We start from the raw sequence: 21,419 nt of genomic DNA on the forward strand, positions 1-21,419 counted from the left end.
AGCACCCCCAGCCCCGGTTCCAGCGGCTCCGGCCCAGCTCGGCTCGGGTCCCTGTTCTGGCCGAGCAGCTCTGGCTCTGGTCCCAGCAGCTCCAGCCCGGATCCAAGCCCCACGACTCCTCCCTATTTTCCTGGACATGTCCGGCTTTTTGGAATTTCCTCCCGGAGGGAGATTTAAGGACCAAAAAGCGGGACATGTCCAGGAAAATCCGGACGTATGGTAACCCTAGGCCATGCAGAGCCGAGGCAAGCAGACGCCACAGGAGAGATGGCCGTGGCAGAGTGGATCTGAAGTTCCCAGCCGGCCTGCAGGTTTATAATGGGCTGAACCAGAATCCTGGATGCAACATGCCCGGATTTTGGGGTGGCTTGGATCTGGGGCTGAAATGCTCGGCTTGGGCCCATCACCTGCCGTGAGCTACAACCTCTAGGTAGAAGAACATGCCAAACCTCTTGTTGATTGAGCGTCAGGGGCTGCTGGCCCCTTCCCTCTAAGAGTTTTCTACAGAATCTTCCCAGGCCGTTTCCTCTGCCTCACGCCAGAATCACCCCTAATTAGAACCAGCCTCTGGCTCGGCTGCCTGGGCGTTTGTTTCCCTTTGATAGTGGGCGAGGAACATTTTGCCGTTTGATATCTGAGCTGCCGGCGTATCGGTTCCCGCGGGGCATGAAGGTTGCGCTGGAGCTCCGGGAAATGCCTTTGCTCCACCGGGTCACCCTTGCTTTCAAAGCCACGGCAGGAGACAGGACAACAGTCTCCTAGTGGCCTGGCCTGTGTGACCTGCCTCCCAGGGTTCAGCCCAGCCTAGACACCTGGGGCCTGCGCTTTGTCCCTCTGGGCATCTCCAAGGGCCTTAGCGTGGGTGGAACCAGCCCTTTGACCATAGCTCCAGCACACAATACGTCAGGGTTCTGCTCTCAGCCCCCTATTCTTCGCGTCCCAGAGACCGTCCGGGGCCACAGGCAGCACAGCGTAAATTCGAGCAACCTCCAGCTGCTCTGACTCCTAGCAGGGGCCGAGCAGGACCCCAGGAGTGCAAAAGTGACACCTCTCCCCCTCCCACCCCCGGCTCAGCAACGGAGTGACTGAGCAGGAGGCCCCGGACCTGGATCTGGGGAAGTTCAGCTCCCTCTCGCGTGTGAATGGCACAGACCCAGACATCTCGGCACTGGGCCAGACCTCGCACACCAATCCGCACGCCCCGAGCTTTGGGGACATTAGACTCTGCTCCGGTTCTGGAGCTGGCCAGCGTGGCTTGGGCTGAGCCCGGCGACGAACCCAGAGCTCTGAGCTTGGCTGGCGAAGGGGTGAGCTGTGGGGTGATCACGGCTTGTTAGAGTCTTTGCATTAAAAGCCAACACCGGGGCCAAAGTGCTGCTGGAAAGCCGCCTAGTGGTGAGAGCAGGCGTCTGGGAGCCAGGACTCCTGGGTTCTATCTCCGGCTCGGCCAAGCTGCTGTGTGACCCGAGGCCCTTGATTTTGGCTGCCCCCAATTCTGGGAGCCCAGCTAGAGACACGCGGGAGCTGCTTTCCAGCGGCGCTGGCCTTGTTGCCGCCAACTGGAATTGTGGGTGAAAATCAGACCCTGGATCCCAGGATGCACCTGGGCAGTTGGGACCCAGCAAGGAGATTTTCCAGTGGAAAATCTGAGTTAAACACGAGTGTCCAGAATAACAACTCTGGGGCCACCTCGACAGCTGTCACTGGCCTGCAGTCACTTGGACCTTCTTGAATTCAGATCCCCTAGCTCCAAAAGCCCATGTCCCTGCTACTGGGTCTAAAGGAGAATCTCCACTAGCTGTTGGCAGTTATAGGGCCTATGACACACCGTAGATCCATTAGGACCCTCCCAGTATAGGGCAGGGACACGCTCACTTGCACACGCATGTGCACACTTCAGATCATCCGTGGGGGCAACAGAGCGGAGTCCTTGCTCCCTTGTTCCCCTCCCAGGCTCCTTTTCCCCCCTCCCTCGCTGATTTACAGCGTCAGTCCCTCACACAGCGCCGAGCCCGGCCGGAGCTCAGGGGTTTACGTCAAACCCACAATTCTATTTGGCTGCAGCCATTTGCAGCTCGTGGCCTGCTGGTTCCCATGGCAACTGCCGTTCCCATTGCGAAGGGCGGGGGGTACTTGGCTTCCATGCCACGTAGAAATTCGGCATCAGCGCCAGTGGCATCTTCCTGCTGTTCAGGGGTTGAGGGGAGAGTGCTGGGGGTGGGGGGCAAGCGAGGGGCCGGGCACTGCAGCCCAGAGGTCGCGTTTCCTCCAGGCGCAGAAGTGAGGCCTCTGGAGCTGGCCAAGGCCTGCTGGGTCTTGTCTCCTCCATCTCACTGCCAGTAGATGAGATACTCCCGGGAGACTCTTCCTCAGCGTGTCTCATTGTCGCTGGGTGCCGGGAGCGGGGGCAGGCTACCCAAATCCCTCTCCCTGCCACCAAACCCTTCCTGCCTGGCATGTGCTGCCTCTGTGCACAGAGCTCTCTGTCACCCTCACCCACCTCCCCGCTGGGCACCCAGCGCCAGGAGGAGAGCCACTTAAAGATGGCCTGGAGCTACCTGCCTGGACCCTGGCATCTATTGCATAGCCTCGAGCCCTTGCCGCTGCCAGCCGTCGGGCGCCCGCACAGCTCTCTGGAGAGGAGGCTGCTGGACCTGGCTGTAATTCCCTCCTGGCGTCGCCCGTTTCCCGTGGCACTCCGGGAGACTTCACGCCTGGGAAAAGCGTCTGGGTTCGGCGCAGGCCGGTCACTAGATCCCGGCAACCTTCCTACCGGGGGACGAAGGTGTTTCGCCAGCTGGACTTGGTTAAAGACTTTCTCTGTACAGCGGGGAGCGACCTGCCCATCCAGCCGTGCACCGAGCCAGAGGGGAGTTTGCTCTGCAACCAGGTGGGGTGTGACACTCACTGGAGCCATGATGAGCAGACTCCCAGGAAACCCCCTCAGCGTAGAGAGAGCTGCTGCCCACCACCCCCCTGTGTGGCCCCTGTGGGATGTTTTCCCCCCACTGTTCCCCGGTTCCAATCTGCCCCAGGGACTGAAAATCACGGCCCCCTGCTTAGCAGCCTTGCTGAAGTGAGACGGTGGGGACCATGCAGAGGAGGTTTCCTGAGCTTCCGTGGTTCCTTCGGCTGGGCGCTGTACCAGACTCGTACCCATTGAATTTCACCCGCCGTTTCGTTGCCCAGTCACCCAGTTTTGTGAGTTCTATTCCAGCTGGAAATAAACAGGGACGTAGGGGCCGTCCCAGGACCAGGCCAAGGGTCCACATGACGAACAGCAGGGTCCTGCCTCCACTGGCGATCCCCATCTCTGGCTGGTTGTACAACACACAGGGACTTTTCTTCCTGGTCCCAGCAGCTGTTGGGCTTGTGCCTGTAGCCGGAGGGGCGCTCTCCCCCGGTAATTTTATCCCAGAGGGGTGGCGTTGCGTTTACACTCCCCGTCCGTCTCCAGCTCTGGCTCCCCCAATCCATGCGGCTAGTGGCTACGCCGCTCGCTTTCCCTTTCATGCACCGCAGTCGCAGGCCCCTGCGTAAACAGAACCAAATGTCCCAGTAGCTACAAAGGCTATTCCCTGGGGGACCCGTCCGGCTCCTCATCCTTTCCTGTGCCAGGCCAAGCTAGCAGCCACGGCAAAGATTCCCAGGACACGGAGAGCCCTCGGAGCCTGTTATCGGCCAGGGCCAGCAGACTGGTGGCTCCAGCGATGAAAACCGACTCCTCCCGACCTCTGACTATCGCTCACTTAGCAGCTGGCACCAGGACAGCTGGCGCGGGGTCGGGGTCAGAGGGATACAATGTGGAAAGGCCCCCGCAGGCTCTGTTTGCTTGGCTGAGTTCCCCGGCTGGTTTGATCAGGGCGCCGAGCCCACGCAGCACGTCGCGATAGAGAGATAGGCACCGGGTCTGGATCTCCGCTCACTGACCCTGGTGCAAACCGGGCCCGAGGGCGCTGAGTTAGCCCAGTGTCGGCGAGAGCAGGACCAGCCGCGGAGCCCTAACTGCCCCCGTCCCCCACAACTTGCAGCCCCGGTACAGAATGTGCTGGGGGATGGGAAGGGTGAGCTTGTCCCGCCGGCTCTCTGGGGCAGCGGCGTGGCCCGTGGACAGCCATTCAAAGCTGGGGTTTCGTGTGCGGGGGCTGCCTGCTGTCGGTGGCCTGTGATCGACAGGAGGTCAGACCAATGAGCTGGTGGGCCCTTTTGGACTCGAAAGCAGTTAGAGCAGCCTGGGGGTTGCTTTAATTTATACTGGGGGCCAGGCCTGGCCTCCTTCAAGATACAGATCTGGCCGAACGCCACCCAATGTGCTTGCGCAGCACAGAATGGAGGCAGGGCCTTGAATTCAGGTGGGCTCTTTGAGTTCGATTGTGAGGGAGCGGGTGGGTGTGTCACGGGAGGCACCGTTTGCTGTGGTGCTGAGGGCTCTGGGATACATTCTGCTAAGTAGCTGGGCGGGCAATGCCAGTGTGGATTGTAACATTGCCTAAGCTGGCGATTTCCTGGGTGTTTGCTGGTTATGTGGCTAGCAAATGAGCAATCAGAACTGTGAGTTAAAGACTTTTTTGTGTGGGGTGTTTGCACACGCACACCCGCTCACCCACTCCTACGCGCACGCCCACACACACGGACACAAGCACACACACACACACGCATACTCACATGTGCACACCCACACCCACATACATGCACACACACACACACGCACACTACACGCATACACCCCCACACATTCATCCACACTCACGCACCCCCACACATGTGCACATTCTCTACTCCCACCAGCACGAGTCGAGTGAAATTGGTGGGGTTGCACTCATGAGTACTGTATTGTATGCGGATGGAAGTGAGGAATCGGAACAGGTGTGTTTCTATCCAAGAAAGAATACCAAACGCCCATCAGTGCCATAGTCCAGACAGCCCGTATACCCTTAACTCTGCCCGCTTGTGTGTGTGTTATGAGGTATGCTTTAATTTCACCGCCAGAAGCTATTTTTTCTCCAGGACCCCTGCCTTGTTCAGGGCACCGGGTGGGTGATGCTCAGCGAATGAGGCAGGGATATATCGGGAATGCAGCCGGGGCCTACCCCAATGCTGAGCCCCTCCACTCCACCAACGCTTCTCGACCCTTCCAGCCTGTGATCTCCACTGCTGCTCCTGCCCCTTCCCCACCTCAGGGCACCCACAGACTGCGGTTTGCTCTCTAACACGGCCCCTCTCCGCATGCCTTGCCCCATCCCGATGAGACACGTGGTCAAATCAATTGCCAAGGCCACACAGAAAGTCAGGGGTAGAAGCAAGGAGTTCCTGGCTCTCAGCAGGGCTGGTGCAAGGAAGTTTCGCGCCCTAGGCAAAACTTCCACCTTGCACCCCCCCCCCAGCCCTGCAGCAGCTCCCCGCCCGGCAGTTTCGCGCCCTGAGGCGCCCCCCTGCGGCAGCTCCCCTCCCCGGGGAGCCATGCGGCAGCTCCCCACTCCAGCTCATCTCTGCTCCACTTCCTCCCCAAGCACGCCGCCCCCGCTCTAATTCTCCTCCCCTCCCAGGCTTGCGGCGCCAAACAGCTGATTGGCACTGCAAGCCTGGGAGGCGGGAGAAGTGGAGCGGCCGCTGCACTGGGAGAGGGAGTCTGAGCCGCACAACGTGCCGCCGGCAGCCCAGCAACGCTGTAAAAAAAAAATTGGGGCACCGCTTTTTGGCGCCCCCAAATCTTGGTGCCCTAGGCAACCGCCTAGTTCGCCTTAATGGTAGCACTGGCCCTGGCTCTCAGGCCTGTGTGGAGGCCACTAGGCCATGCAGAGAAGACAATGGAAAGGAGAACAGCCTCCCCCTTGGAATCATGGGGGAACTGATGACATGGGAGATGCTCCCCTGATCTGTCAGCCCCCCACCTGGTGTTAGACTAACAGGGGCGCTCCCCTAGTGATCCCCAGTCGGCGCTTCCATGGGGAAGGCAAGATCCGCCGAGGCCCCACTGTGACCCCTTGATGCCCACTGACAAAAGGGCACAGGGGCAGCCTAGGAGTTTACAGGGATCCCCTGGGTCTGATCTCAACATAATCATCGAAGGGTGTCGAGTAAGGTCTCTCCTGAAAGCCTGATCATTGCGAATTGTCTGTACGGATAATAGGGAAGGAGTTATGTGTCCCCACTAAGCTACGGGCTGAAGGGCTGTGAGTTGGGGCTGGTCACCGGAAGGTGATAAATAAGTTTATTTCATGCTTATCTCCCTGTCTGGCTCGCTTGAGTACTGGGTATCATAGAATCATAGAATATCAGGGTTGGAAGGGACCTCAGGAGGTCATCTAGTCCAACCCCCTGCTCAAAGCGGGACCAACACCAACTAAATCATCCCAGCCAGGGCTTTGTCAAGCCTGATCTATGTCGCAATGGAGGTCTATCTGCAGTCCAAGCCAAATCAAGCCATTGCAAAAGCAACAGAAAAGGAACCTGCAGGAAAAAAACCAAAACCAGCACGGGTGGGGGTAACCTGTCTGTGAGTGAAGACAATGGATTGTTGGGGTATAACCTCAGTGCAAAGAGACACCCTTCCCCTAGGGGACAAGCTGTCTCCAGGCTTGGCTTACAGTTTCACCGGGTATCCCCTTCTTCTCGTTCACACTGCGCATGACACAAGGAACTCCCGATTTACCTACTCCACAGTCATCCACTATTTCATAGGCTTCAATCAGACGCTCTCCTGCTTGGCTCTTCTTGAAACAATCTTGATGTTCCAGTCTCTCCTGTGACAGAGTCTCTCCTGGCTTTGAATAACCGTTGTTGCCTCTCCCTGGACCCCTTCTGCCTTGTTGTTATTCAGCAGTATAATGTCACTATATGATCAGTGGCGTCCCCTCACCCAGAGTGAGGACCGGTCGGCTGGTTTCAGTAACTGAACCCAGCGTTCCCTGGGAAGGGTGCAGTCAGAGCTAAGTGCTCTCAGTGAAGTGGAGCGGTGATCTGGAGGTGTGACTGGTAAACTGGGGGGCGAGCGGGGGCTGTTCCTTTTGGAAATAGTGGTGGGACGCTGGCAGACCAGATGCCAGCTCATGCCCAGGCCTCACCGGGCACTTATAAATGCATCGCTGGAAAGTGGGCTTGCTCACCTGTGTGTTAGCGTCACCACAATGGACATCAGATGTTCAGCTGATGAGTGTGTTTAGTGTTTTTTAAAAATGCTTGTAAGCTGCTGCATGTATTGTCCTCAATCACCTATAACCCCAGTTATAAAGTGATAGCCAGCATCTGCATTGTAAACCGCTGTGACTATGTAACTCATCAAACAGAACAGAACAACGGCCAAACTGGGTCAGACCAAAGGTCCATCTAGCCCAGTGTCCTGTCTGCCGACAGTGGCCAATGCCAGGTGCCCCAGAGGGAATGAACAGAACAGGGAATCATCAAGTGATCCATTCCTCTGTCGCTCATTCCCAGCTTCTGGCAAACAGAGGCTAGGGACACCATCCCTGCCCATCCTGGCTAATAGCCATTGTTGGACCTATCCTCCATTAACTTATCTAGTTCTTTTTGGAACCCTGTTATAGTCTCAGCCTTCACAACATCCTCTGGCAAAGAGTTCCACAGGTTGACTGTCCACTGTAGGAAGAAATATTTCATTTTCTTTGTTTTAAACCTGCTGCCTATTGATTTCATTTGGTGGCCTCTAGTTCTTGTGTTATGAGAAGGAGTAAATAATACTTCCTTATTTACTGTCATAGAATAATAGAATATCAGGGTTGGAAGGGACCTCAGGAGATTCTAGTCCAATCCTCTGCTCAAAGCAGGACCAATCCCCGACTAAATCATCCCAGCCAGGGCTTTGTCCAGCCTGACCTCATAGACTCATAGACTTTAAGGTCAGAAGGGACCATTATGATCATCTGGTCTGACCTCCCGCATGATGCAGGCCACAAAGCCGTCCCTACCCTTTCCCTTGACTCTGCTGTTGAAGTCCCCAAATCCTGTGGTTTAGAGACTTCAATTAGCAGAGAATCCTCCTGCTAGCGATCCCCGCCCCATGCTGCGGAGGAAGGCGAAAAACCTCCAGGGCCTCTGCCAATCTACCCTGGAGGAAAATTCCTTCCCGACCCCAAATATGGTGATCAGTAAAACCCTGAGCATGTAGGCAAGATTCTCCAGCCTGACCCTCATTAGCCATTATACTGTTTACCAGCGATGGCACGCTGTTCCTTTGACTAAAAAACCTCTAAGGAAGGTGATTCCACCACCTCCCTAGGGAACCCATTCCAGTGCTTCACCACCCTCCTAGTGAAAGTTTTTCCTAATTTCCAACCTAAACCTCCCCCACTGCATCTTGAGAACATTGCTTCTTGTTCTGTCATCTGGTATCACTGAGAACAACCGAGCTCCATCCTCTTTGGAACCCCCCTTTCAGGTAGTTTCTCCACACCAGTCATGATTTTATAGACCTCTATCATATCTCCCTGTAGTTGTCTCTTTCCCAAGCTGAAAAGTCCCAGTCTTACTAATCTCTTCTCATATGGAAGCTGTTCCATACCCCTAATCATTTTTGTGGCCCTTTTCTGAACCTTTTCCAATTCCAATATATCTTTTTTGAGATGGGGCGACCACATCTGCATGCAGTATTCAAGATGTGGTTGTACCCTGGATTCATATAGAGGCAACATGATATTTTCTGTCTTGTTATCTATCCCTTTCTTAATGATTCCCAGCATTCTGTTTGCTTTTTTGATTGCCACTGCACATTGAGTGGATGTTTCCAGAGACCTATCCACTATGACTCCAAGATCTCTTTCTTGAGTGGTAACAGCTAATTTAGCCCCCATCATTATATATATATATAGTTGGGATTATGTTTTCCAATGTTCATTCCTTTACATTTATCAACCTCCAATTTCATCTGCTATTTTGTTGCCCAGTCACCCAGTTCTGTGAGATCCTTTTGTAGCTCTTCGCAGTCTGCTTTGGACTTAACTATCTTGGGTAGTTTTGTATCATCTGCAAATTTTGCCACCTCCCTGTTTACGCCTTTTTCCAGGTCATTTATGAACAGGGATAAAGCCTTGTAGAACGCAGCTGACGGCCTCTAACTATCATGTTCATTAAACGCAAACGAGCCATTGTGCGAGATCAGTGGCTCTCAACCTTTCCAGACGACTGTCCCCCTTTCAGGAGTCTGATCTGTCTTGCGCCCCCCCCCAGTTACACCTCACTTAAAAACAACTTGCTCACAAAATCAGACGTAAAAATACAAGTGCCCCAGCACACTGTCACTGACAAATGGCCGACTTCCTCATTTTCCCACCTAATTATAAAAGAAATGGTTTGGACTATAACTATTGTACTTACATGTCAGTCTATAGCATATGGAGCAGTATAAAGAAGGCATTGTCTGTATGAAAGTTTAGTTTGTACTGACTTTGCTAGTAGGCAAATGTCTAGATGCGTTGATGTACCCCCTGGAAGAGCTCTGCGTATCCCCAGGGGTACGTATATCCCTGGCTGAGAATCACTGTTCTAGATCAAGGATCAAAGACTTTTTAAAGTGCATCTCTCCCACTTCCCTCTCCCTCCATGAATCAGGGACCTGTGTGGGAACTGTTACTATCAGCTTGGTTTCTGATGGAAGAAGATATAAACATGCTAAACCCAGGGTTGTGAGTTCAATCCTTGAGGGAGCTATTTATGGATCTGGGGCAAAAATCTGTCTGGGGATTGGTCCTGCTTTGAGCAGAGGGTTGGACTAGATACCTCCTGAGGTCCCTTCCAACCCTGATATTCTATGTGGGTCAACCTGGGTCCAGCCTGAAAGACATTTTGAATGGACACATTATTACAGCTCCATCACCTTTAGGAACCATAGATGGTAACTCAGGTGCGTGTAGATGTTTCCTTGCTTTAACATGAAAATAAATCTCATTTAATCTTCCCAGTTAATAAACGGTTAGTTTATTCCAGGATTGGCTTCAGGCGCTGTCTTTGGTGTAAGATCTAGGGTACCAGTTGATCTGGGGTAAGTGACTGGTCTCTTGGCACTGGGAGCAACCTAAATGTGGTGTGATTTTTGGTAAGTGACATGGGATCTCTAAATCCAGCTTGCCTGGGTGGCAGCATAGATCCAGACAACCCAAGGGGACTGTATTTGACTCCATGGTAAGACTGTTGCAGTGATCCAGGAGTTCCTACCACCAGTTTGGGGTGTCTGCCCTGCTTTCGACAGTCTGCCCGGAGGTGGGGACTCGCGGTTGTGAGCCCCTCCAGACAGTGTGACAAGTGGGTCTGTGAATTCGGGGAGCATCCAGTGGGCCAGGGGCTGGGCGTGCCAGGGTGATGCTCAGAGGGTTCGGGGGTGAGGGGGTGCCTATCGCTAATCTGCAGCGAGATGGCAGAGTCTGCGTAGGCGGGGGGAGGGCAGGGCTTGAGTTGCCGGGGGCCGGTGGAGACAGGGAGATGAGTCCCGGCTCCCTCACACTAAGGGCAGGTGGCAAGGCTGGGTACCCCCAGGAAGTGTCACACCCACCAACATGCCCTGGGGGACCATCCTCCCTCACCCCAGTCTGGCAGTCCAGATACCTTCCATCTCCAATTGATACCCAGGGCACAGTTGGTGCCTGCCATTCCCAGGGAATGGATCTGGCTGGTGCCCGGTGGGGTGGGGCAGGGGGTGGACAGAGGTTTCCGAAGGCCGATTCCCCTTGGAGGGGAAAAGCCCCGTAGCACCTTGAGTCATTCGAGACACACCAGCTGATCACTGCCCACCTCTTTCTGGTGGGAGCCGGCCGTGCCAGAGTGGCCGCAGGAGCTGGGAGCGGTGGAGCACCTCCCAGGTCCCGTCAGGAAGCAGTTCTGTTGTAGTGGCGAGCGACCCATCTTGGGAGCTTTGCCATTGAGGTCCCTGTGAATACCTCAGGTGCGATCCCACCCCGGGACTGCAGGATCGGCCAGTGGTTCTTGTAAACCTTGATGGGCTGTCGTGTCCCTGGAAATAGCTTTAGTGCAAAAACCATCTGATGGATGAAATATTTCTTACCCACAATAGGTAAGATAGGCGGTAAGTGCACTGTGCGTTCCCTAGCTCGGTGTGGCTTGCTCTTCTGGGTGGCAACCTCTGGGCTCTTCTGGGCATTGCAGCCGCTGCAGCCACGGTTTGCAAGCAAGGCCCCCACATCAGGGCAGCTGGGCCAAAATGTGTGTGAGCGGCGGGTGCCCTGATGCACGGGGGCGCAGTGCCACTTGCCCAACTTTGTCCTGGCCAATCTCCTGTCATCATGCCGGAGGGGTGGCTGGGCCGAAGCTGAGCGGTGCCGGGAACCCCATGCACCAGGTCGCAGCACCCACAGTGGGGAGACGAGCCCAGCCAGCCCCATTGGACAGGAGCTGACCCCACAGTGCAGGGCAGGCTCTGCAACCTTCCCCCGGAGGCAGCACCTGACCCCCCACTCAGGTCTCCCAGCCCCCGCCAGGGGCCAGACCGGATTCCCCCACCTCTCTGGCCCTCCCACAGGTTGAGTAACCCTGGTATAGACACAGCCAGTGAGTCCTGGCTTCATTTGGGGGCAGCGGGAGGTGTCTCTTCTTGGATCTCCAATTTTTGCTCCTTTCCCTGCCACTCCGAGACCTCATGTGGGGAGGGGCCACCCTTCCACCCCTGCTGCGCCCTAAACAGCTGGTCAGCACCAATCTTGGGCCTGCCAGCACGACTGATGCTGAAATCTCCCCCTCAGGAGGGAAGCCCCTCGCCCCTCGAGGTGCCAGCCGGGAGTGGGGTGTCTCCAGGATCCAGCCATGCGTCGGGCACTCATCTCTTCGCCTAGTGGGAAATGCAGCACACACAAAGCAAGGGCGCGGGCTCTCCCCATACAGTCGTATCTTTATTGATCCAGGAATACATTTGCCATTATATCGTGGGTAGATACCGGGGTGAAAAGGGCAGGAGAGAGATGACGCAAACCAGCTGCACCATGTAGAACGCACGCAACATCACACCAGCCTGTGCCAAGTCTCATCGCGTAAGGCACCATCACCGCTCAGCAGGAATGGGACGAGACCGCCTCCCACTCCACTGCTGCCTATGCCCAGAGCCAAGGGCAAGGGACTTTGTCTATGGGCTGGTTCCCTCGGGCCTGGCACAGGGGTGACAGCCAGACCGGGCACTCCCCAGAGTGCTGGTGTTTTGGGTGGGTTTGGGGGGTTGCGGCAGGCTGAGGGATGGGGTGGGGATGGTCCTGCAGGTAGATGCCCGCGCCAGCCCGGGCTTGGAGCATGAGAGGCAGGGTCTGAACCGTAACACAGTGGCTGTTCCGGGACAGGGCCGGCTCAGACAGCAAGGCTGAGGGTTGTGTTCACACGGGCCTCTGGAAGGCCGTTTTGCCCGCAGTTTTGTGCCTGCCACGAACCGTGGGCCCCGGAGCTGAACAGAGGCAGGGCCTGGGCCCATCATCCTGGGGCGGCGCTGGGGCTGCTTGCCAGTCAGGGGCTCAGATCCAGGGTCTCCCCAGCATCTTCACCGCTCCTCTTCCCAATCCCTCCCAGCTCCCAAGACAGCCCGAGACCTCCCCCAGCCTGCTTCACCTCTAGGCCCCCCGGCCAGACTGCTCCCCAGCTCCGGCTCCCCCCAAACACTTCCTCTTGCATTTGGCTCATGACCCGGGTCCCACTGCTCAGCCTCCCCCACCACCCAGGGTGCTCCCCCAAACCCACGTGGTGCCTCTCCCCACTTCTCTAGGCCTCCCCTTCCTTCCCCAGCTGTTGCAGCCATGTAAAGTCCCTCCCCCATGCCTGGTGCCCCCATGCTCAATTAGTCATTGACCCCATGGTGATGGATTGCTGAATGGGAACGGACGGGGACGGAGCTGGGCCAGCGGCAGCTCTCCCTCCACGACTCTAAACCGCCCCTGCAAACGGGCCCGAATGGCAGTAACAAGCAGCGCTCTCCAGCCACACCTCTCGAAGCTGGGTGAGTCTTCTTGTTCCCATTTCACAGATGGGGAAACTGAGGCGCAGAGTGGGGGAAGGGACTTGACCACACTCACTGACAGAGCTTCAACTGACACCTTAGAGAGGAGCCGACTAAGAAGGGACCTGATCGGAACCTATAAAATAACAACTCATCTGGAGGAGGGAGATCGGGAGCTTCTGTTCTCCCTGATTCATAAGACATAAACAAAGGGATGTGCAAAGAAAATTAGAAGGGGGCAGATTCAAAGGCTGATAAAAGGAAAATATTTTTTTCACACAAGGCACAATTAGTCTGTGGAACTCACTGCCACTGGAGGTCATTGAGGCCAAAAACTTAGCATAAGTCAAAGGGGACTTCGGCATGTCTATGGGTAACAGGAATATCCAGACTTCTAACTAGCAACAGAGGGTCCTGTGGCACCTTTAAGACTAACAGAAGTATTGGGAGCATAAGCTTTCATGGGTAAGAACCTCACTTCTTCAGATGCAAGAGAGGTTGTGAGGTTCAAGAGAAGTGAGGTTCTTACCCACGAAAGCTTATGCTCCCAATACTTCTGTTAGTCTTAAAGGTGCCACAGGACCCTCTGTTGCTTTTTACAGATTCAGACTAACACGGCTACCCCTCTGATACCAGACTTCTAACTGTTAGAGATCAGGATTAGCCCGATATCAGGGGCAGATACTCCCTCATCAGCAGCTGGGGGGGGTCTCAGACCTTCCTCTGAAACATCTGGTGCTACTGCTGTCTGAGCCAGGATGCTGGGCTAGCTGGGCCGCGGGGCTGCGCCAGTCTGCCAATTCCTGTGAAACCCTGGTCTTCTGGCTCCCACCGCCGGGCGCGAGGTCCTGCACCACTGCCAGGTGCTGCCGCTTCCCGCAGCCGGAATCCGGAGACCGGGGTTCGGTTCCCAGCTGTTCTGTGCTGACTTGCTGGGTGACCCCTTCCTAGCCTCTCACTGACTCCCACCCAGGTTCTGGCAGACCGTGAGCACTGGGCGATCGAAACACGATTCCTGAGCCGAGCTGTTCAGACCAGCCACGGAGGGAGCCGTGCTCCTCTTGGTCAGCCCCCAGCCTGGGCGTCGGGGGCTTCGGGTCTAACTCCACCCCGACCACTGGCTCAGCACGCGGCTTTCAGCAGCTCACCCAGGGCCTCTGTAGCTGTCCAAGGAGCTTTTCATGGCTCCCGAGGCCAGGAGGGCCCACTGCGATCATCTAGTCTGACCCCTTCCTCCCCACCCACCCGGCATGACCCAGGCCAGAGACCTGCCCCAGAGCTTTTAGACAAACGTCCAATCGTGATTTAAACATGGCACTGATGACAAATCCAGCACAGCCCGTGGTAAGTTGCTCCAACGGTTAATTACCCTCACTTTCTAAACTGTACATCTTATTTCCAGTCTGAATGTGTCTCGCTTCAACCCCCAGCCGTTGGGTCGTGTTAGACCTTCCTCTGCCCATTACTAAATACTTACAGCCTGGGATCAAGTCACCCCCTGGCCGTCTCTCTGTGAAGCTAACTAGATTGAGCTCCTTGCGTCTATCACTAGAGCACATGTTCTCTGATCCTTTACTCAGCCATGGCTCCTCTCTGACCCCACTGCAGTTTGTCAGCATCCTTCTCAGGACTCTCAATGCAAAGGGGCTGGAGGTTTTAAATGTGAATTCGGAGCCTGCTGGCTTGGCTGCCTAGGGCACAGTGTCTGCTCCCCAAATCCCTCCATCTTGACTTGGAGGGAGCCCTTTTCAGGGGGAGCAGGGATTCCAAGGCCCGTTCGATCCTTGGGCCCTCTATTGCAAGCGGCCAGTGAGGGTGCCAGCTGAGATGGTGGGTGATTGTGCCCACCAGGAGCTGAACGGGTACCGACAGCTCAGGCCATCTGGACCAAGCCCAACTGGCTGCCAAGTGGGTCAGGAGGGAGAATCAACGTGTTCAAATACAGAACTGTAGGAGGCTCAGAGACAGCCCCGACCAGGTGTGGCATGAGAGCGTGGTGCCCAGACCCACTTGCAGTGAGCGAGGGCTGGAGCAGAGGAGGCAGGGAAAGAAGCGGATGATGGAAACCAAGGCAATGAAGCGACCGGAGGCACGTCGGTCTGTGCCAGGCAGCAAAACACCCAGGCTCTGCCAGCAAACGAGAGACGTGGGAAGCCTGCTTGGGCCCAGCTCCCCAGCTGCAGGGCAAAGCCCAGGGCGTTGTTGGCAAGGCCTAGCACAGTCTCTTTCACACACACACTCCCATTGACACACGGAGATTTAGCTCTTTGCCTTTCAAACAGCCCCGCGTGTCTGGGTCAGACAGGTACAAGCAGGCTCTTGGAAAGGGAAGGGCAGGACGTGGACAGCGCTGGTTTCCCATCCGGGAGGCCGTGCTGCCCTCAGCTGTCTCTGAGGGCGTGTGAACGAACAAGGGGGGCTGCCTGCTGGGGGCGCTGTGCAGGTGAGCAGGGATCCCAGCCGCTCTGCTCAGGCAGGACGTCCCGAGCGGGATGCGGGGGGTCGGGCTCCCTGCTGGGATCGCCGGCTGAATCTCCCGCAGGGCCAGGGGGATGCTGGTGACGGGCCCTGGGATGCGCCTCCGGCCAACTGCCACCCCTCAGCACTGCAGAGACCACCCCTCGCCGTCCCCCGTAGGGCAGGGCTGCGGGTGGGGCTGGCTTAGACACCCGGTGGCCCTGGTAAGCCTCGGGGCCCACGCACGCCGGGGTCTCCCTTCGGACCCGGGGGGCCAAGCTGGCCCGGCGACCCTGGCTTCCCTGGGATCCCTGGCTTCCCTTGCGGCCCTGCTGGCCCCACCGGCCCTGGAGCTCCCTCTGGCCCCTGAGGGCCCGTGTCGCCTTTCAGGCCCATCTGTCCTTTGAGGCCAGTTTGCCCAAAGTTGCCCTTAGCGCCTTTAAAGCCCGGTACGCCTTTCACGCCAATAGGTCCCCTCTCGCCTTGAGGGCCTGGGATGCCTGGAGGTCCTCTGGAGCCTGGCGGGCCGGGAGAACCCAGGCCCCCGCCATCTCCCTTCTCCCCCTTGCTTCCTGCGGGCCCCTTCACTCCCACGTCGCCTTTGAGTCCTCTGGGTCCAGGGAGGCCAGGCACACCTAGGGGAAAGGATCAAGTGGTGAGCGCAGAGCATCGTTAACCAGTGTTACCTTGGTTACCGTGTCCAGGCAATGGGAGAGGAACAGGTGAGAGTGCAGAACATCATTAACCAGTGTTACCTTGGTTACAGTGTCCAGGCAATGGGAGAGGAACAGGTGAGAGTGCAGAACATCATTAACCAGTGTTACCTTGGTTACAGTAACCAGGCAACAGGAGAGGAACAGGTGGGGAGCACAGAGCATCATTAACCAGTGTTACCTTGGTTACAGTGTCCAGGCAACAGGAGAGGAACAGGTGGGGAGTGCAGAGCATCGTTAACCAGTGTTATCTTGGTTACAGTAACCAGGCAACAGGAGAGGAACAGGTGGGGAGCGCAGAGCATTGTTAACCCGTGTTACCTTGGTTACAGTGTCCAGGTAACAGGAAAGAAACGGGTGGAGAGTGCAGACCATCGTTAACCAGTGTTACCTTGGTTACCTTGGTTACAGTGTCCAGGCAATGGGAGCCTGAGTGGTCCTCCTGCCCTGCAGGGGACATGCCACTGGATACCACTGAGCTCGGCAGCTGGCGACCCCTCCCACCCCAGGCAGGTGACACATTAAGGCAACAAAGAACCAAGGTCCACTGACACCTGCCCACGCAGTCCCGGGGCACCAATCATGTGGGAGATCCCTACCCCGTCCTAACCCTGCTCTATGTCACAGAGGAGGGAGAGCCCAGCCAACGCGCCCAGGGAGGGAAGCACCTTTCCTGCCCCTGCTCCCTGCCCCAGGGTGTGGAGAGCGGCTTGACCCTCTGCCAGAGTCGTTGGGGTTGATCGTCCAGCTCCCAGGAAACGGCTGGTGTCTGAGGAATTGTCCGATCTCCAGCTCGGGGCGGGGGGGTGTTGTGGAATTGACTGGCAGCACTGGGGGACCACATGGGGAATTCCACCAGCGGGAGCCAAGGGAAGGCGCCAGGTGCCCATCCCCTGCCAGCGCCTCCTGTTTCCCCTCCCCGCCCGCTAGAGATGCCGTCATGTGTTGACTCCAGCGGCCCTGCCCGCAGAGGGACACACAGCGAGGCACTGTCTGAGGCTAGGGGTTTTGTCGGAGGAGCTGCACCTACTGCCTGGCCCTGCCAGGTCCACAGCTCGCTGTGCATTGCTCCCTTTTTCCATCACAGGATACCAGCAACCAGGAGAGCGGGCTGTGTTTGTGCCGGGGAGGCCGCCTGCTCTCTGGGAAGGTGAGATTAAGCCCTGCTCCCCCCTCACCTCTAAGCACTAGACTCATGCTCTGTCTCTGGACTGCAACACGCTGCTAGAGGGGGGTTAGCTAACATGGGATGTTCCCGGTGCTTTTCATGGCGGGAGCACCCTGGCCAAATCCCAGCGTGGGCAATGTTCTCCCTTCCTATACTCCCTGGCTGTAGTGTGTGGCCAACCAGCTGCTGTGCTCCATCCCAGAGGTGGCTGCATTTCAGTGGTCCCTAAAGTAATTCCTGTGCCCTGACTTTCACTCAGCAGGTTCCCAAAGCGGTTTCCAAAAGGCACTCAGGCTCACCGCTCACACACCAGCCTCTGTAGGCGAGCGGGGGCTGGCTCGGCAGCAGGGGGAGGCAGGAGAGCTGGGGGGGCGGGATGGGGAACATGCGAAGCTGGGAGGTGGGGTCTGGAAGTCTCTGCATGTGCGGCTGGGGGAATAGTGACTAGACTGGGGAAGGGTTTGAGGTGGGAGACTGGGCCTAGGCACTTGTCCGGTGGGGGATGGGGGGGTGGGGGGGGAAAGCAGGGGATGGGGAGGGAGGGGTCTGTAGCTGCTGGGGGGGCGGATATTGATGATAGTGTTATTTATAGCACCCCTGTGCAGGTCAGACCCCTCTCATCCCAGAGCAAGACACTGCAGACCTGAAATGGGCCCTGGCTTCAGAATTCAGAGCTGGGTTTCAAACCCACGTCGGTCTAGGTCTGGGCTTGGAACAGAACCTCTGGCCTTGCCCCATCCTGGTCCCCAGGGGTCACGCACAGCTGTGTTAACACGCGCCCCTTCTCCATGTGCCACACAGCCCTGGGAAATGCAAAACCCAGTTCCAATTGCTTGTATTGTCGCCAAAGTCACAGTCAGTGTGCTGGAAACCTGTGCAGGGATCTCCCTCCAGCCTCCACCTTCCTCGCGCCCACCCCCGGCCCACAGGCAGCCCAGAGGAGCTGCTCTGGGTGGCAGTGCTGGGGCCCCCCAAGCAGACAGGTCTGGGCAGCACTGGGGCCGGGGACCCTGCTCACAGCACTGCTGTCCCGCTTATAACGGGACTGAAATGCTGCTGGGGGAGATGCGACCATCACTGTGTTCCGTAACCAGGCTCAAGGCTCGGAGACAGGAAAACAGGCCCTTGCTGGTTTCGGAGCTGTCCCAGCGCCCGAGCCGTGCCATCAGGATCGGCCCTGAAGACATGGATTCAGCGGCCAATGAACTTACAGGGCGTGGCTTCTGAGCCAGGCCTGGCACTACCACCCCCTCCCCAAAGGATTTCCAGTCTCTAATAAGCAGTAATGTAGTGAAATGAGTGGTTGGGCCTCAGGCGGTTTCTAGTGGACAGGTGTTCCCCAGACCCTCCTGTGACAGGGCACTGGTGCAGGGGCACAGGAACATGCCCCAGGGCATCTGATACAGGCCTGGGCCTTATCTAGTTGGGAGTCAGAAGGCACACGCTAGGCTCATGCATGTCACCTCTAGGAAACTAGATCTAAGGCGCCCTGTGTCATAGGCAGAGGCTGCAGAGACCCAGAGAAAGGGAAAAGGCTCTGGGTGTGGGTCAAGTGAATGGTCCGGGGCAAGGACAGAACACGTCTGGGGTCACCCCAAATGACACGTCTCTGCTGCCGTTAGCTGGTTCGGAAGTAGCTGGCACGTACCACTCCCTGACGCGGGGGTTTCCTTCTCTGCTAAGCCCTGTCCCCTGCCACCCCCAGCACCTCCTCCCTGTTATAAATGCTCCGTGCAGAAGAAAGTGACTATGACGATATATCTCCTGAGTCCCCGCCAGTCAGCGGCAAGGGTGTGACACGTGCCAGCCATTTCAGAACCAGCTAACGCTGGCCAAGACGTGTCAATGCCGAAGGGGTTGTGACCTGCACCGTTTGAGTCTGGGTGCTTTCACCATGGTGTGCAGAAGGGGAAACTGAGGCAGCAGACAGGTGACCTGAAGTGGGGAGCTGACTCTAGTACACGTCTGAACTGGAGGTTTCTGACTGCAGACACAGGCTTTTGGGTGGTTCTCAGGCCAGCGATTCTGCCACTAAACTTTCAGGGCGGAGATTTCAAAAGCAAGAAGTGCCGGACATGAGATACCTTAAAGGGGCAGGTTTTCTGCAGGTGGGGGCTCAGCGCTTTCGGCAAATCAGGTCCCAGATCAGGTCTCCAGCCGCTGTGATCTGCTCAGCCCAGGGCAGTCGGGGTTACAGCTACTGCTGTGGTGGGTGCCACACGTACGGGACACCGGCTGAGAGGGAAACTGCGGGCTGGTGTCCATACATCAACCAGCACCCCTCCCCCTGCCACATTCCCATCCATCCACACCCACATCCACCAACTCCCGTCCACACATCGTAACACACAGACTCATCGCAAACCGCCCACCCACACATCATACAGCACCCCTCCCCCCACCACCCCCCCATCCCTCCACACCCACATCCACCAACTCCCATCCACACATCATAACACACCCCCACACATCACAACGCACAGCCATTCCCCACACCCACACATCACAGCACCCCTCCACCCACCACAGGCCTTTGCAGGGTTAGTGTTGTCCTCAGGGCATTTCGAGCAGCTGCATTGGGAGTGAGGGCCCCTGGCTAGCCACAGAACGGGGGGGGGGGGGAGAGCAGATTCCATGCAAGCCGCCCCCACGCTGACCCCTGCTCGCACGCCCCAGACCCGACCAGCAGCAACCCCCTGTCCTGCGGAGGGAGAAACAAGTGGCTCATTGAATACACAGCCTGTGTATGAGGGTGTGGGAGGAGGAGGGTGTTGGGTGTGCTATGATGTATGTGTGTGTTGCGATATGTGGGTGGATGTATGTGGGTGTGGGGAGGTGTTGTGTGTGTCTGCTGATGTATGAGTGTGGATGGGTGCATGTGGGTGTGGAGAGAAGGGGCTTCAGTGTGTTTAGGGGTGCGCTGTGATGTGTGTGTTACGGTGTGTTGATAGGTGTGTGTATTGAAGGGAGAGGGGGCTGGGTGTGGGGGGATGCGTTGTGATGTGTGTGTTACAGTGTGTGGGCCAGTGTATGTGGGTGTGGAGGGGAGAGAGGGTGGGTGTGGGGGGATGTGTTGTGATGTGTGTGTGTGTGTGTGTTATGGTGTGTGGGTGAATGTATATGGGTGTGAAGAGGAGAGGGGGTAGAGTATGGGGATGCGTTGTGGTGTGTGTGTGTTACAGTGTGTGGGTTAGTGGATGTGGAGAGGAGAGGGGGTTGGGTGTGGGGATGCATTGTGATGTGTGTGTGTTACAGTGTGTGGGTGAGTGTATATGGGTGTGAAGGGGAGAGAGGGTTGGCTGTGGGGATGCATTGGGATGTGTGTATGTTACAGTGTGTGGGGTGTGGGTGAGTGTATATGGGTGTAGAGTGGACAGGGGTGTTGGAGGTGCATTGTGATGCCTGTGTGTGTGTGTGTGTGTGTGTGTGTGTGTGTGTGTTTCTGACACACATGAAGAAGGATGACACTACAGACACTACAGAAAGGATGTGGACAAATTGGAGAGAGTCCAGCGGAGGGCAACGAAAATGATCAGGGGGCTGGAGCACATGATTTGCAAGGAGAGGCTGAGGGAACTGGGGTTATTTAGTCTGCAGAAGAGAGGAGTGAGGGGTAGCATTTGATAGCAGCCTTCAACTACCTGAAAGGGGGGTTCCAAAGAGGATGGAGCTCGGCTGTTCTCAGTGGTAGTAGATGACAGAACAAGGACCAATGGTCTCAAGTTGTAGTGGGGGAGGTCTAGGTTGGCTTTTAGGGAAAACAATTTCACCAGGAGGGTGGTGAAACACTGGAATGGGTTCCCTAGGCAGGTGGTGGAATCTCCATCCTTAGAGGTTTTTAAGGCCCGGCTTGACAAAGCCGTGGCTGGGATGATTTAGTTGGGGTTGGTCCTGCTTTGAGCAGGTGGTTGGACTAGATACCTCCTGAGGTCCCTTCCAACCCTGCTATTCTATTATTCTATTTTATGATGTGTGAACTCCAGCCCTGTTTTCACCAGGGAGCTGGCAGGTCATGGTTTCCCTCTCAGCTGGTGTCTCCTAGGTGTGGCACCCACAGCAGCAGCAGCGGTAACCCCAGCTGCCTGGGGCCGAGCGCATCACAGCAGTTAGCCCTGATGGAGACACCACAGAGGGGCCTGCAATG

The 21,419-nt window shown here is 56.7% G+C and overlaps 1 protein-coding gene across 3 annotated transcripts in view; it reads right to left on the minus strand.

The window, feature by feature from the left end:
- Positions 1-13,498: 13,498 nt before the first annotated feature.
- The window catches only part of SCARA3 (scavenger receptor class A member 3), a 34,887-nt gene continuing 26,966 nt past the window's right edge, over positions 13,499-21,419 (minus strand). For all 3 annotated transcript variants that reach the window (XM_034766811.1, XM_034766809.1, XM_034766808.1), the window contains exon 6: positions 13,499-16,029. In XM_034766811.1, coding sequence (XP_034622702.1) covers positions 15,599-16,029 — 431 coding nt within the window. In that variant the 3' untranslated portion in view covers positions 13,499-15,598. The remainder of the gene's footprint in view (positions 16,030-21,419) is intronic.

Source organism: Trachemys scripta, chromosome 3 (assembly GCF_013100865.1).
Source record: "Trachemys scripta elegans isolate TJP31775 chromosome 3, CAS_Tse_1.0, whole genome shotgun sequence".
NCBI lineage: Eukaryota > Metazoa > Chordata > Testudines > Emydidae > Trachemys > Trachemys scripta.